Consider the following 14,409-nt stretch of genomic DNA (forward strand, 5'->3'; position numbering starts at 1 on the left):
AGAGCAATAAAAAGATCTTGATAGTTTCTTTTGTTTAAATTTTAAAGACTCACATAATACAAAGAGAAGTCTGCAAGCGGCAAAAATGTAGCTGAAATGCTGACCTAAGTAAAAACTTTTAGAGTACTAATTAATAAAATTGCATTGAATTTAGAAAATGAATCATTATAAAAGGGGCTGAATGCACAAAGTTCATGCTACTACTGATAGTGAAGCAAGCATACAGAATCCAACATGGAAATTATTCATTTTTATCAGATAATACCCATTTAATTTAAAACTGACCTGCGACTTTCCAATATGAATACAATTACATTTAGTTTCGTGTTTCTTTAGTTAATTGTGTAATAAAATGTGGCCAAACCTTTAAAATGCCGTTCTTGCCCTCTAAATGCAACTTACTGAAATCAGTGGGTTTTTGAAATAAATAATTCAGTTCAGTTCAGTTCAGTTGCTCAGTCATGTCCAACTCTTTGCGACCCCATGAACCACAGTACGCCAGGCCTCCCTGTCCATCACCAACTCCCGGAGATCACTCAAACTCATGTCCATCGAGTCGGTGATGCCATCCAGCCATCTCATTCTCTGTTGTCCCCGTCTCCTCCCACCCCCAATCCCTCCCAGCATCAGACTCTTTTCTAGTGAGTCAACTCGTCGCATGAGGTGGCCAAAGTATTAGAGTTTCAGCTTTAGCATAAGTCCTTCCAATGAACACCCAGGATAGAAAGTGAAGAGGAACTAAAGGAGATCAATCCTGGGTGTTCATTGGAAGGACTGATGGTGAGGCTGAAACTCCAATACTTTGGCCACCTCATGCGACGAGTTGACTCACTGGAAAAGAGTCTGATGCTGGGAGGGATTGGGGGTGGGAGGAGACGGGGACAACAGAGAATGAGATGGCTGGTTGGCATCACCGACTCGATGGACATGAATTTGAGTGAACTCCGGGAGTTGGTGATGGACAGGGAGGCCTGGCGTGCTGTGGTTCATGGGGTCGCAAAGAGTCGGACACGACTGAGTGACTGAACTGAACTCTTAGAAAAAGAGGATCCTAATGATTTTCTTGTGCTCAGTTAACTGACCTCCTTTAGAAATTTATTTTAGAAAGAGATGGCACTAAGATTTACTGAGAACCTAATTCATGTTAGGGCTTCCCTGGTGGCTCAGATGGTAAAACATCTGCCTGCAATGCAAGAGACCCTGGTTCAATCCCTGGGTTGTGAAGATCCCCTGGAGAAGGAAATGGCAACCCACTCCCCCACTCCAGTACTCTTGCCTGGAAAATTCCATGGACTGAGGAGCCTGGTATGCTACAGTCCATGGGGTCTCAAAGAGTCAGACATGACTGAGTGACTTTTTCTTTCTTTTCATTTTAATTCATGTTAGACTCTCTGATGGAACTTTCATACATATTTTCTCAGTTGTGATATGATGATAGAGGTAGAAGAGATTTTCAGAAATTCTAGAGGTTCCCAAGCTCACAGGTTCTCAGACCCTTAGACCCACATGAAACAAACTGTTGGCACTGTGGCAAATCCTCAAGATCTGCTTCTCAGATCCAGTGGTCTCTCTTTCATGCCAGAATGCAGGTTTTAGGGTGCTAGATCTTTGTATTTGTCTAAGAGGAACAAGAAATGTGAGATCTCTTGTTTGCTTGGCCAGCTCCAGATTTAAAAGTACAGAAATGAATGATGTATGGACCAAACAAAAGATTTCTACAAGCTAGGTTTGATTGTCTGGCTTCTGGTTTGATCTGGCCTTATCTCCTTTAATATGAGACCCAGATTGGTTATGGAGCTTGCCTACAATCAGCTGCTGTCTGTACCAGAGGTAGACCATGACCGTGACCATGGACTCCATTTCTACTGCCCACCAGTCCATGCTTTTGTATGACACAAAACCAGAAGTTCTTAGACCATGGAGAATGAGTAAGATTGACTATTGCTAGGAGAAGACTAGGTACATTCAGAGGCCTTTTCTAGCTGTAACCTATGAAAATCATGTCAAACTCAGGCAACATTTTCCAAAATTAAAAAAAGAAAAGATATTATCATTTGCTAAGGGTTTTTTAATGTAACTTTTTATTGTTGTGTGGACTTTTAATTCTCATTTTGATAGTTAAAACAGCAATACTTTTTATCATTATGATGATGTAAAGTTAGATAATTTAATACATGGCCATCTGGAGAAGGAAATGGCAACCCATCCTGGTATTCTTGCCTGGGAAATCACATAGACAGAGAAGCCTGGGGTTGCAAAGAGTCAAGACATGACTTAGCAGTGAAACAATAACACATTCTTTTAGACAGTTAAAAAAAAAAAACCTATGAAATATAAGCCATCCCCAGGATATTAGTTTTTAGTTTTACCTCTTTAATGAAGAGTTAAAATTCAGATCTTTCTGTGGCATATGCCATGTTAACTTGTAATACTGAAGTTTATTCTAAAATAATCTGGGGCAATCTTGATGCTTTTAAATATGAAAATCTACACAACCCACACAGCAAGGTATAAGAATTTTACTATAAACGGGAGAAGGGTGAGCATGTTTAGAGATCTGACATCAGGATGAGCCCGGGTTTGGGAATAGAGAGGGTAAGGTACACTTGTTAAGCTCACCATTCTCAAGAACAGATGGGGGCTCTCCTGAGTTTTCCAGAGTGTCTTCCCAGCATTCCAAACAGGATCCAAATTGCAACCTTTTGGAAACATGAAAAGCATGAAATCAGCTACAGAGATTATGAGACCAAAGACATGGCTCTGTTGGCTTGTCACAGGGTAAAAATGACAGCACTTCTCTTAAGATAGGAAATGAAGTTCAAGAATGTTAAGTGTCACAGAAATCTTATTATGACTATGCTAACCCTTTATCCTTTCTCACAACCATTCTCATTAGAGATAAATTCTGCCACATCAAACTGATCTACTGAGACCTACATGGTAGAGAGACCATTCTAGGCATCTTGTCCAAACCTCTGGAGAAGCTTGCCTAATTAAATCTTCAGCATAGAGCAGAATGCTTAAAATCCAGGTTCCAGAAAGAAACACTGTAAAACTGTGTTTATTATGAAAATATTAAATTTCAAATTTAAATGCAAATTTTGTTGGTCAGTATACATCATGCCCATAAAGTAAGCCATAAGCCTTCACTTGTTATCTATCGGGGACCAGCCTCGATATGGCCCAGGGTATCCTCGGGATGAATGGCGTCGGCGTCAGAGAGAGAGAGAAAGAGAGAGAGAGAGAGACAGGGGCTGATGATTCCTTGGTTTACGCTGGAAACCAATAAAACCCCAGCACGGGGTTTGCTCTGTTTATGTAGGCCGCAGGCGCCCTCTCGAATCACTGGATGTACCCCACCAGGGCACCCCCTCGAATGGGTCTTAGAAGCCCAGGCAGATAGGTAAACTCAGAGGGCCCAGCGCTCCAAGGATCTCAACCAGAAAAAGGAGAATAGAGAAAAGGATGGAAAAAGAGAAAGAATGACACGGGGAGACCAAGCTTCAGTGAGCAAGGCTCAAAACGTTATTTTCCAGTGCTGTTTTTATACCCTAAGTTGTGCACATAAAAAATACAGAAAGAGAGGTATAGAGTCACGCCAAAATCACGCGGGGTCAGCAGTCTTGACCCTTATCAGGATCAGGGCTCATTTTTGTATGTCTCGTGATATACAAAAGTTTTGGGTGGTTTACATCATCTTCTGGCCAGGTGGCCTGCTAACAGTTTATGGCCCACTCTCCTAACAAAGGTTAGTTAGCTAGAAAAAGTCTTATATTCTTTTAAGATGATTTTCCTAAAGTCAGGTGCTAGACACATGACAAATTTACATTCCTATAAGGCACAGGTGTAGTGAGCTACAAGAAAGGAATTTATTAAGATCTGATGTGGTTAAATCAAAGGCTACTACTTATATTCTCTATATGTGATTAATATATTTCCAAGGATACAATAGATAGAGGAAACTTTGCAGCAAGCATTGATTCAACAATGAAATCTTTTTTAGTACTATTCTAATGATTTTAACTTCTTCAACAGATTCCTATATTTTAGAATATTAGGCTTTCTGTCCTTGCATGGCTGGGAGGCTATAAACAGTCACATTCGTAGTTGTAAGAGCCTGGACAAACTTGTCATGCAAGTTAGAAAGCTATCAGAGGGGCTTGGATTGGAACACTCATATTAAGCCGAGGAGAACTTTTAAACTACAGCTCTGAATTAATGTTTTCAGAGAAAGGTGGTTGGGGGGAAGCCCCCATAAGTATTAGAGGACTTGATAAGAGGCGTAAGATAGTAAGGCAGTAAGACTCCGGTTTTCTTTGGGGTAGATGCTCAGGTAAGTCCAGGGGGTTCCTCGAGTCCTGATTAGCCTTTGCCCGTCAGGCCTCTTCCCCAATTGACCTTTGCCACGGGTAGGATTTCCCTCGCTGGCTCCCGGCAGTTATCCTTCACACTTCTAGAAGATAGGCAAATGGCCAAGAAAATGCAGACAAAGGGAAGTTCAGGGACTTTCACAATGTAAATCTGTCATAACTCTCATAACATGTCTACTTACATCCCTGTAATGCATTCAGCAGCCTAATGATTAAAATATAGATATTGAGCAGTAATGGGATTAATGTTCATAATATGATTAGATTCATGAGATTAATATTACATTAAAATTTATAGATATGTTTGAAGTGGTAATTTATGAAATTTTAATTATATAGGTAGCTCACTTTGTATATTCTGTTTTGCCTCATGATCTTAACATATAGATTATTTTAAAATATAAAGTACTTTTCACATATCTCAAAGCTTAAAATTTGTCAGCATAAATAGTGTTTTATGCTGTTAAAGGTTGCTTTTCATATTATTTCATTAACATTAACATTGCATCAATATTAGATGGGGGAACTTGGTAATTAGTTCAGTTCTCACCCCTGTCTTAGAGCATTTCTTCTCAGGTAGGGTCATATGATACAAACATTTGTCCTCTTCTAATGGATTTTCCAGTACCCTGAAGCAAAAATCTGGACATGTGTTTTATCACACACAGAACTATGCTTGCCACTTTGGTTTTATATCATTCCTAAATTTTCCCGGTACAGTTGCATGCACATTTTCTCTTTTATAATTACTGATGCAAGGTCATGGTACACATACATTTTTCTAACTCACATGTTTAATCTATATATTCTGTTGATATTTCCACATCATTAAAAATTCTTTTATAACATTTTTAATATTTGAATGATATTTTATTATATGATGAACTATAATTTATTTAACAATCTTGTTGATTTTTTCTCTTTAAAAATAGACAGAATCCATGTAGCTAAAATTTTGTATGTATATACAACCATTTTATAAGAATAAATTTCTAAAAGTGTGAGAGTATAAAATCTTGACATGTTTACAGAAAGGTATGTTACATGATCATATACTTTAGGACATGTACCCGTGTCCCTAAACACTCAATAACAAATTGTATTAATGGTATTATTACTATTCCTTTGTCGATATAACAGGAAAACTGTGTCCTGTTGTTTTAATGTATAATTCTTTGGTGATCACTGAGGCTGAAGATTTTTTTATACATTTCTGGTTATCTAAACAGACATGGGGGCAAATTCTCCTAAATGTCAATAAGTAACCTTGCACAGAAAATATGAATTCCATCACCTTGAATTGGAAGGATGCCTCACTCTAGCTATACATGAATGGCATTAAATTTGTAGAAATATAATATTTAGTCCATTTCATGAAGGGGACAGATCACTCAAATACTCTGATCAAATTTCTGTTTTAAAATAATGTTAATAATCAATCTAGTGAAAAGTTGTGTCAGTAAGTATGACATCTAAGCCACAAATGGTTTAGACGATTTTCTTTTCTCTGCAATATATCGTGTGAAAAGACACCTTATTAAAGCTGCATATTTCCCTTAATGAGGTATTAAATTCTGAATGTATTTAATCTTTTTAGTATTTTTGCATTTAGCTTCCTTTTTAAAGGTAATTCAATTAAAAATGTGACTTGAATTGGAATTATTTTTTTATCTATCTCTGATTTTCAAACCCATATTAAATGATCATTTATGTGATATGTGAGATGTTTCTTGAAACAGATCTTTTAAGATCAAAAGACTTAAAATGTTATTGGCAGGAAACTGGACATATTAAGATTGCAATAACCATTGCTGTGTAACAAAGTGCTCCAATCTCCTGCAGCTGAAAACAACCAACACTCGTTATCTCATACATTTTCTAGGAATCAGGAAGCCAGAAGCATCTTCAGAGGGTAGTGTGGCTCAGGGTCTCTCATGAGGGTGCAGTGAAGCTGTTGACTACAGCTGTACTTTCTGAAGACTTGACTGAGGCTGAAGGATCTACTTTAAAAAAAAAAAAATTGAAATCTATTTGATGTACAATATTGTGTTAATTTCTGGAGTACTACATAGTGATTCAACATTTACATGCATTGGGAAATGATCACAATAAGTCTGGTAGCCATCTGTCCCCATACAAAAGTGTGATAATATTCTTGACCATATTCCTTGTGCTATATATTAGATCCTGGTGGTTTATTTATTTTGATACTGGAAATCTGTACCTCTGTATCCCCTTCATCTATTTCACCCAATCTGTCACCACGCCTCTCCCTCCTTGTAACCACTCTTTTATTCTCTGTATTTATGAGTCTGTTGAAGGATTTACTTCTGAGCTCATTCACAGGAAGGTTGCTGAGGACAGACATGGCTTCTCCCAGAGTGAGGGATCCCAGAGACAGAGTGAGCAGGGAGGAGCAAAGAAAAAGGGAAGGGAGGCTTCATTAGAGTGAATAGTATCACCTTCGGAGAAGGCACTGGCACCCCACTCCAGTGCTCTCGCCTGGGAAATCCCATGGACGGAGGAGCCTGGTGGACTGCAGTCCGTGGGGTCGCTAGGAGTCAGACGCGACTGAGCGACTTCACTTTTACTTTTCACTTTCACACATTGGAGAAGGAAATGGCAACCCACTCCAGTGTTCTTGCCTGGAGAATCCCAGGGACGGAGGAACCTGGTGGGCTTCCGTCTATGGGGTCACACAGAGTCGGACACGACTGAAGTGACTTAGCAGCAGCAGCAGCAGTATTACCTTGCAACATTTACCATAGCTATTAACCATAGGTTAAAATAAATGATGTCCACATTCAGCATATCAGAATGTACCAGTTTCTTTTAACTGTTAATAGCCTTACCTTAGCACTCTGTATTACATAATCTTTGCATGGCTAAACCGAAGTGTACTGTCAAAGAATTTCCTCCTCTTGTGCCTTAGCATTCCTAAAACTCAGACCCTGGATTCTTCCTCCATCTGCCTCTCCTTCCAGGAGTGTCCGATATTATAGCAAGAAGATGGTAGGGTCTTGGAGGAAGGAAAACCCAGAGCTTACAGGAACCTCAAACACTGTCTCCTCTGTGCTTTGATAGAATAATGCTAGTATCAATGACAAGATTCCAGCAAGGCTGGGCTCTGCCCCTCTACAACTGCTCCTTTAGCACAAGAGACGGAGCAGCTTTAACTGAGAAATGTGGCAAGGAACCAAGGAGTTAAGAATAGCCCCAAACTTCAAGTTCTTGAGGAAGTGATATCCTCTCTCCTGGGTGGGCTTGGCCCAAGTGCTTTGTTAGAAATAAACCAACATGGAAAGAACAACAAAAAAGACTCCAAATTCTTTGTTTTTTCAAAAAAAATTCAGCTTCATTGTTTTAAAAATCAAACTCCTTTGTTTATTTTAAATAAAATGAAACGAGTATGTTATCATTTTAAAGAAATGTTTCATTTTCTTACGTAGTTAGTTGCTTTATATACATTTTCTCATTTAATTTAATATTAGTATCTTAATTTGTAATTCTCACAAGATCCTCTTTGCAAACCCTGTATCCATTTTAAAGATAAGGAAATCCACATCTGAAGAAGAAAATTAGCCTGTCAAAATTAAAACCTCAAAAAGGAACCCAAAGCTGAAGCTTAGTTTTATGACTCAGGTTTATTTTTTTAGAGTAGAATATATTAGTGTTAGAAGTATTTAAAAAGTTAAGATGATGTTTGCATAAATAGAATATTAGGTCATCCTTAAGACAGACTAGAAGTGAAAGTATAAATACTACCATTAGGAGGTAATATCTGAAATGATTTGTTTCATGAATCCTCTTTCCTACGGGTACTTTGATAATTCCTTCTCACTTAAACTTAAGTAGGACTAATGTCATGTCATGGTTGCAAAGGGTCCTGTAATTACTTTAATATAGCTTATTTTCTTGTAATATTTATCTCCATTTTCTTAACAGACATAACTGATTATATAACTTTATTTTTCTAGGTCCCCTAAAAACCCAGAGCAGAAGATCATTAAGAGAGTGATTGCTCTTGAAGGAGATATTGTAAAGTAAGTACTTAAGCTAAGGTTTTTGAGTTCAGGTTATAAATGTCTAGATTTTTGTTGGGTTTTAAATCACATTACACAGAATGTATATCTCAATCTAGAGAGGTGTATTTGATGGCTTCAAAGCTTTGGAGACCTTCTAAATGAACTACTACATCTTTAGTGAGTATCATCAATCATTTGATAGGGTATAGCACACCCTTTGGAGAAGGCAATGGCAAACCACTCCAGTACTCTTGCCTAGAAAATCCCATGGATGGAGGAGCCTGGTAGGCTGCAGTCCGTGGGGTCGCTAAGGGTCGGACACGACTGAGCGACCTCACTTTCACTTTTCACTTTCACACATTGGAGAAGGAAATGGCAACCCACTTCAGTGTTCTTGCCTGGAGAATCCCAGGGATGGGGGACCCTGGTGGGCTTCTGTCTCTGGGGTCACACAGAGTCAGACACAACTGAAGTGACGCAGCAGCACCAGCACATCCATAAGCTGACTGATGGTACTCTTATCCTTTACTGGGAGACACATTTGAAATAGATATTAATTAAGGTGAAATTAACCACATTTTGTCAAATGACCACTAAATAACTGTGTTTCATATATTTAAATTAGCATCATTTTTCAGATTATGATGTCAAGTTTCATTTTATAAAAAATCAATAATACCTTATTATTTTAGAAGCAAATACAGAAACAGAAAGGGAGATTTTATTATAATAAGGATGGGGAAAGATGTAAATGAATGTGAAACAGAAACTTCTGAATCAGTGACAAAAATAGTAGCTTTAGAAAATAACATTGGGACTTCACTGGCAATCCAAAGGTTAAGAGTCCATGCTTCTATACAGGGGACACAGGTTGACCCGGGTCAGGGAACTAAGATCCCATAGAACACTTGGCCAAAATGGGAAAATAACATTGTAACAATCAGCTGTTTTAACAATATGTAATAATGTTTTATTTATTCTGCTTGCTGATAAATCTAGAATAATGTTTGAGATTCAACAAGTAAATACTGATATAGCGTGCAATGTCTCATATTGATTGCCTACTTTATTATATGTTACAGCCAAGTCTATACAATGTGGGATTCACTATGCTTTGAAACTATATTTAGAAAGTTTTTTGATCCTGTTTTCACAAAAAGCTTGATCCTAGACTATTTGTATTAATGACAGTATAGTTTAAGCAATCTTATTAAAATGCTTTAGAGTAAAATCTCAACCAGCAGTTCTCAAAGGATGGCCCAAAGGGCACTGGGAGTTTCTAAGACACTTTGTGAGGGTCTCTGAGATCAAAACTACTTTCCCGATAATACTAAGATGTTATTTGCTTTTTCACTGTCATTTCTCTTGAGTGTACAGTGAAGTTTTCCAGAGGTTACATAATGTATGATATCGCAGCAGACTGAAGACAGGAGTGTGCCTGTCTTCTATTAAGGCAGATACTAAACAGATTGGCAAACATGTTTGAAAAAAAAGCCTCCCCTCTCACTATTTTTTCTCTTGTTTTGAAAAACAATTGTGCTTTTCATTCAGCCTGTTCTTTTTGTTAACATACAGGCTTATTATTGTTATTTTGTATTGAATAACTAAATATATCTAAAAATTCTCCACTATAATTTCTAATATGATAAATATTGACATCTTGTATCCACATAAACAAAGGTTCTTCAAGACCTCAGTTATCAGTAGAGCTATTGGGGTATGATGTGCTTGGTCTGTATTCATGAGTATTTGGCCTTTTTTCCTTCCAAAATCCTTGTTGTTCAGTCACCCAGTCATATCCTTATTGAAGTATAATTTATATGCTTTTCAATTCACCCCTTTATAAATATACTGTGCAGTGATTTTTAATATAAATCTATACAATTGTGCAACCCTCACCACAATCTAGATTTGAAACTTCCTATTACCTTCAAACATTCCCTTCCCAGATTTGTCCTAAACTCTGGTTCCCACAAATCCCTGCTGCTCATGCCATGCAACCATGGATCTGCTTTCTATCAGTTAGCCTTTTCTAGAAATTTTGCTTACATTTTAATATATGTCGTCCTTTGTATCTGGTTACTTTCACTTAGCACAGCATTTTTTCTTTTTTGGTTTCTCCATGCTGTGCATCTGTAGTTTATTCCTTCATATTATTGATTACATGAACATACAACTCTATAAGTATATTCAAATCAGTGAGTTCTACTTTTTTAATTGGGTAAATTATATGAGTTACATCTCAATAAAGCTATTTTAAAAGCAAAATAAAAGAATTGATCAACAAAGCAGGGAAACTTTCATCTATGTAAAGTAATCTAACAGGATTAGGGATGGCAAGGGGCTCATTTTACAGTATAATTCAAGGAGAACACAACTTTAATTCAAATGTAAAATTATTGGTCCACAATGTGAAAATGCAAAGCTTGGTCAGACATTAAAAAACAAACGAGCAAAACAACAACAACAACAAAAAAAAAACCACAAAGCTATGCAATCAGAAGCCCTACAACAGACCTTTCTGAAAAAAAGGCAGGATTGTTACTTTCCTCAGTAAAAAAAAAAAGAACATTCTGTTCACAGAGAAGAGGCTGAGCTAGAAAAAGGGCTAATGATACAGGATTGAAGGATGAGACAAGGGTTTATGGGAATGTAGTAGGTTTACACCTTCTTTCCCGATGGCTGCAACCCACATGTTGAACCTCTGGCTTGTTCCATTCTGCAAACTGACACTTGAGACATACATCCCTTTCTGCCCTTTTCGCTCTTCTTCTGTCATGCAGCAATGAATGATATAGAGCATGAAAGTAACAAGGATCAAGACTTTTCTACTCTGTAGCCGCTAAAAACTGATTAATACTTGATTAAAAGAGAATTAGTTTTGTATTTGGTGTTTTAAAAGAAAAAATTAACTTTTATTCATCTGAAACTTCCATATCTTAGATATCCTAGCCTTCTTGTACTTTTAATTAGTAATTGAATATATTCCTATAATGATTTTCTAACAATGTTGAAAGACATTAAGGGATATTTAGGGAATAAAATACTGTTTATTAATGTAGTTATTCCTTTTGTCTGTTACCCATTTTTAAGTGTATGAGAACATATAAAAAGTTAATATGCTATCCGTCTACCACTCATAGCATATTAAAAATTTTATATGTTCTCATATGCTCAAAATGGTAACGAAGAAAAGTATTCTTGCCTGGAGAATCCCACGGGCAGAGGGGCTGGTGAGCTACAGTCCGTGGTGTCACAAAGAGTCGGACACGACTGAGCATGCATGTATACATGCTACCACCAGAAATCATTTGTCAATTATTGTCCTAACTTGTAGTAGGCAAGGTGCTTCTGTTTATGCTACAGGCCTAGAATTTCCACTCCTACTTTTACCTTGGGTAATACCAGATTACCTAGTAGGCAAGCTAAGCACTAATGTAGGGTTCCAGAAAAAAAAAAAAAAAAAAGTATTATTTCACTAAATAACCAAAGGGAAAAAAATGATACTTACTAGGACTTGGCTATACTTACTGTGCATTTTATGCTATTTTTTATTTTGAATTACACATAATTAGAAGCTATAAAGGGAACCATCATCTTTTCAAAGGTTAAGCCCTTGAAAAGCTTGATCAAGTCCTCAATTTAATGTTCTGTTAGTTAAACTCCTTCAGATTACAGTTAAGTTAAATGTTAGTCACTCAGTTGTGTCCAACTCTTTGCGACCCCATGGGCCATAGCATGCCAGACTCCTCTCTCCATGGAATTCTCCAGGCAAGAATACTGGAGTGGGTAGCTATTCCCTTCTCCAGGGAATCTTCCCAACCCAGGAATGGAACCCAAGTCTCCTTCACTGCAGGCAGATCCTTTACTATCTGAACCACCAGGGAAGCCCAAAAGTGTTAGTTGCTAAAAGTGAATTGGGTCTCACTTTTTGAGACCCCACAGACTGCAGTCCACCAGGCTCCTCTGTTCATGGAATTTTCCAGACAAGAATACTGGATTGGATTGCTATTCCCTTCTCTAGGGATCGAACCTGAGTGGAATACAGTTTAAAGAGCACTCGTTTGAAAGTTACCTGGTGAAGGCAGGGTGACAGAGCCCAGGAGCAGCACTTCTGGTTTCTGTACACCTGTGCCCTGTCTCGGAGAAGGCAATGGCAAGCCACTCCAGTACTATTGCCTAGAAAATCCCATGGATGGAGGAGCCTGGTAGGCTGCAGTCCGTGGGGTCGCTAAGGGTAGGACATGACTGAGCGACTTCACTTTCACTTTTCACTTTCCACTTTCACACATTGGAGAAGGAAATGGCAACCCACTCCAGTGTTCTTGCCTGGAGAATCCCAGGGACGGGGGAGCCTGGTGGGCTTCCGTCTATGGGGTCACACAGAGTCGGACACGACTGAAGTGACTTAGCAGCAGCAGCAGCAGCAGTGCCCTGTCTGCTGGCACAGCACTTCTGCTGTCTTATGTTCCCATTGGTATTGCTCCATTGTCAACTGCTGACTTCCTTGGGTGTGGGCCATGCTTAAACTACCTGAGAGAACTCTGAGTTTGCCCCTTTGATCTAGAATCCATCCTCCCTACAGGCCACTGGTCAACTGATTGGTCAGCTGCCTTTGGAGTAGGTGTCCTTGCCTGGTTTAGTCAGCTGTGTCTAGGCAGGTAATTTACCTGGTACTGATGCTGCAGTTATAAGGAACCTCTTGGAAAGAGCTCATATAGTAGACACCCTGAAGCCTCCCTCATTCTGGCAGGGAGATTAGGAGTCGGTTTCTTTAGCATTGCCCTTCAAAACTTCATTTTTGATTAGACTATACCTGCTTTCCTTGGTATTTGCTCTGACCTTACTCTCTAGGGAAGCTTTTTTTTTTTTTTTTAATTGCAGAAGTAACACAAGTTTGAAAAATGTAAACTGTTGTCATGAACATCCTTGCACACATGCCTTCATATGCTTGTGTGTTTATTCTTGTGGAATAGATACCTATAAGTGGAAATAGTCAACATATGCTTTGCTGTTGTTGCTGTTGTTACTTTTAATTCTAATATAGACAGCCAAATTCCCCTCTCAAGAGGTTTGTGTATATTTACACTCTTACCAACACTGCATGAAATACTCTTTCAGAAGAAATTGACTTAAATATCATGTCCAGAAACCAAAATACTGCATCACAAAATTTGAAAATAGTTCTAGATGATCTAGTTATATTTAACATAATCAGTTCACTGACAGTATAGTCCTTACAACTGTTCATTTAATGAACACTAGTGTAGACACTAGAGAGACATAGTTGAGCAAAAGAGACAGTCTCTTCCTAAATGGAGCTTACATTCTAGTGGCTGGAAGCTAATAATACACAGACAAACATATCACATAATGCAGTGTCACAAGTTAGAAGTGCTATGGAAAAAAATATAGTAGGAAACGAAGTATAGAGTGATGGTGGGAGTCTGATTGCTAGTTTAGGTAGAGTGTTTACTGTAAAACTCTCTAAGGAGAAGGGATTTGAGCAGATATCTAAATTAAGGGAGAAGAAGAGGAAGAGAGCCATTCTAGTGTCTGGGGAAGGACAGTTCAGACTAAAGGAATAAATAATGAATGCAGATCTGAGATGGGTGCATGTTAAATGAGTTTACAAGATGTCAGCGTGTTGGATTTTCATTCAGGAAGGAAATGGATTTAAGCGATTAGATTTTAGAGAGCTTGCAGAACCTTGTGGGTCATAGTAAGGACTTTGGATTTTATTCTAGGGGGATGGCAAGCCAGTGGAGAGCTTTGAGCCATGGAGCGGTATGATCTGATTGGTGTTTTTAAAGGACCACTCTGCCTGCTGTGAGGAGAATAGGCTAAAAGGAGGCAGTCTGACCCAAATAACCGGTCAAAGTATTTTTCTCTTGAGAAAATCACATCTAGCTTCTTCTAACAGTAGTTAGGTAACCTTAATTATGACATGAATGATGACTACTTTGATTTGTTATTTCAGAGTGATTCACAGAATTAGTCACATTATTTGTAAT

The 14,409-nt window shown here is 38.2% G+C and overlaps 1 protein-coding gene across 3 annotated transcripts in view; it reads left to right on the forward strand.

The window, feature by feature from the left end:
• IMMP2L (inner mitochondrial membrane peptidase subunit 2) overlaps window positions 1–14,409 on the forward strand; it is a 1,017,589-nt gene that overhangs the window by 682,626 nt on the left and 320,554 nt on the right. For all 3 annotated transcript variants that reach the window (XM_055420858.2, XM_055420860.1, XM_055420859.2), the window contains exon 5: window positions 8,348–8,413. In XM_055420858.2, the coding sequence (XP_055276833.1) occupies window positions 8,348–8,413 (66 nt within the window). The remainder of the gene's footprint in view (window positions 1–8,347; window positions 8,414–14,409) is intronic.

Source organism: Moschus berezovskii, chromosome 3 (assembly GCF_049115385.1).
Source record: "Moschus berezovskii isolate FMDL1 chromosome 3, NW_MosBer_1.0, whole genome shotgun sequence".
Taxonomy (NCBI): Eukaryota; Metazoa; Chordata; class Mammalia; order Artiodactyla; family Moschidae; genus Moschus; species Moschus berezovskii.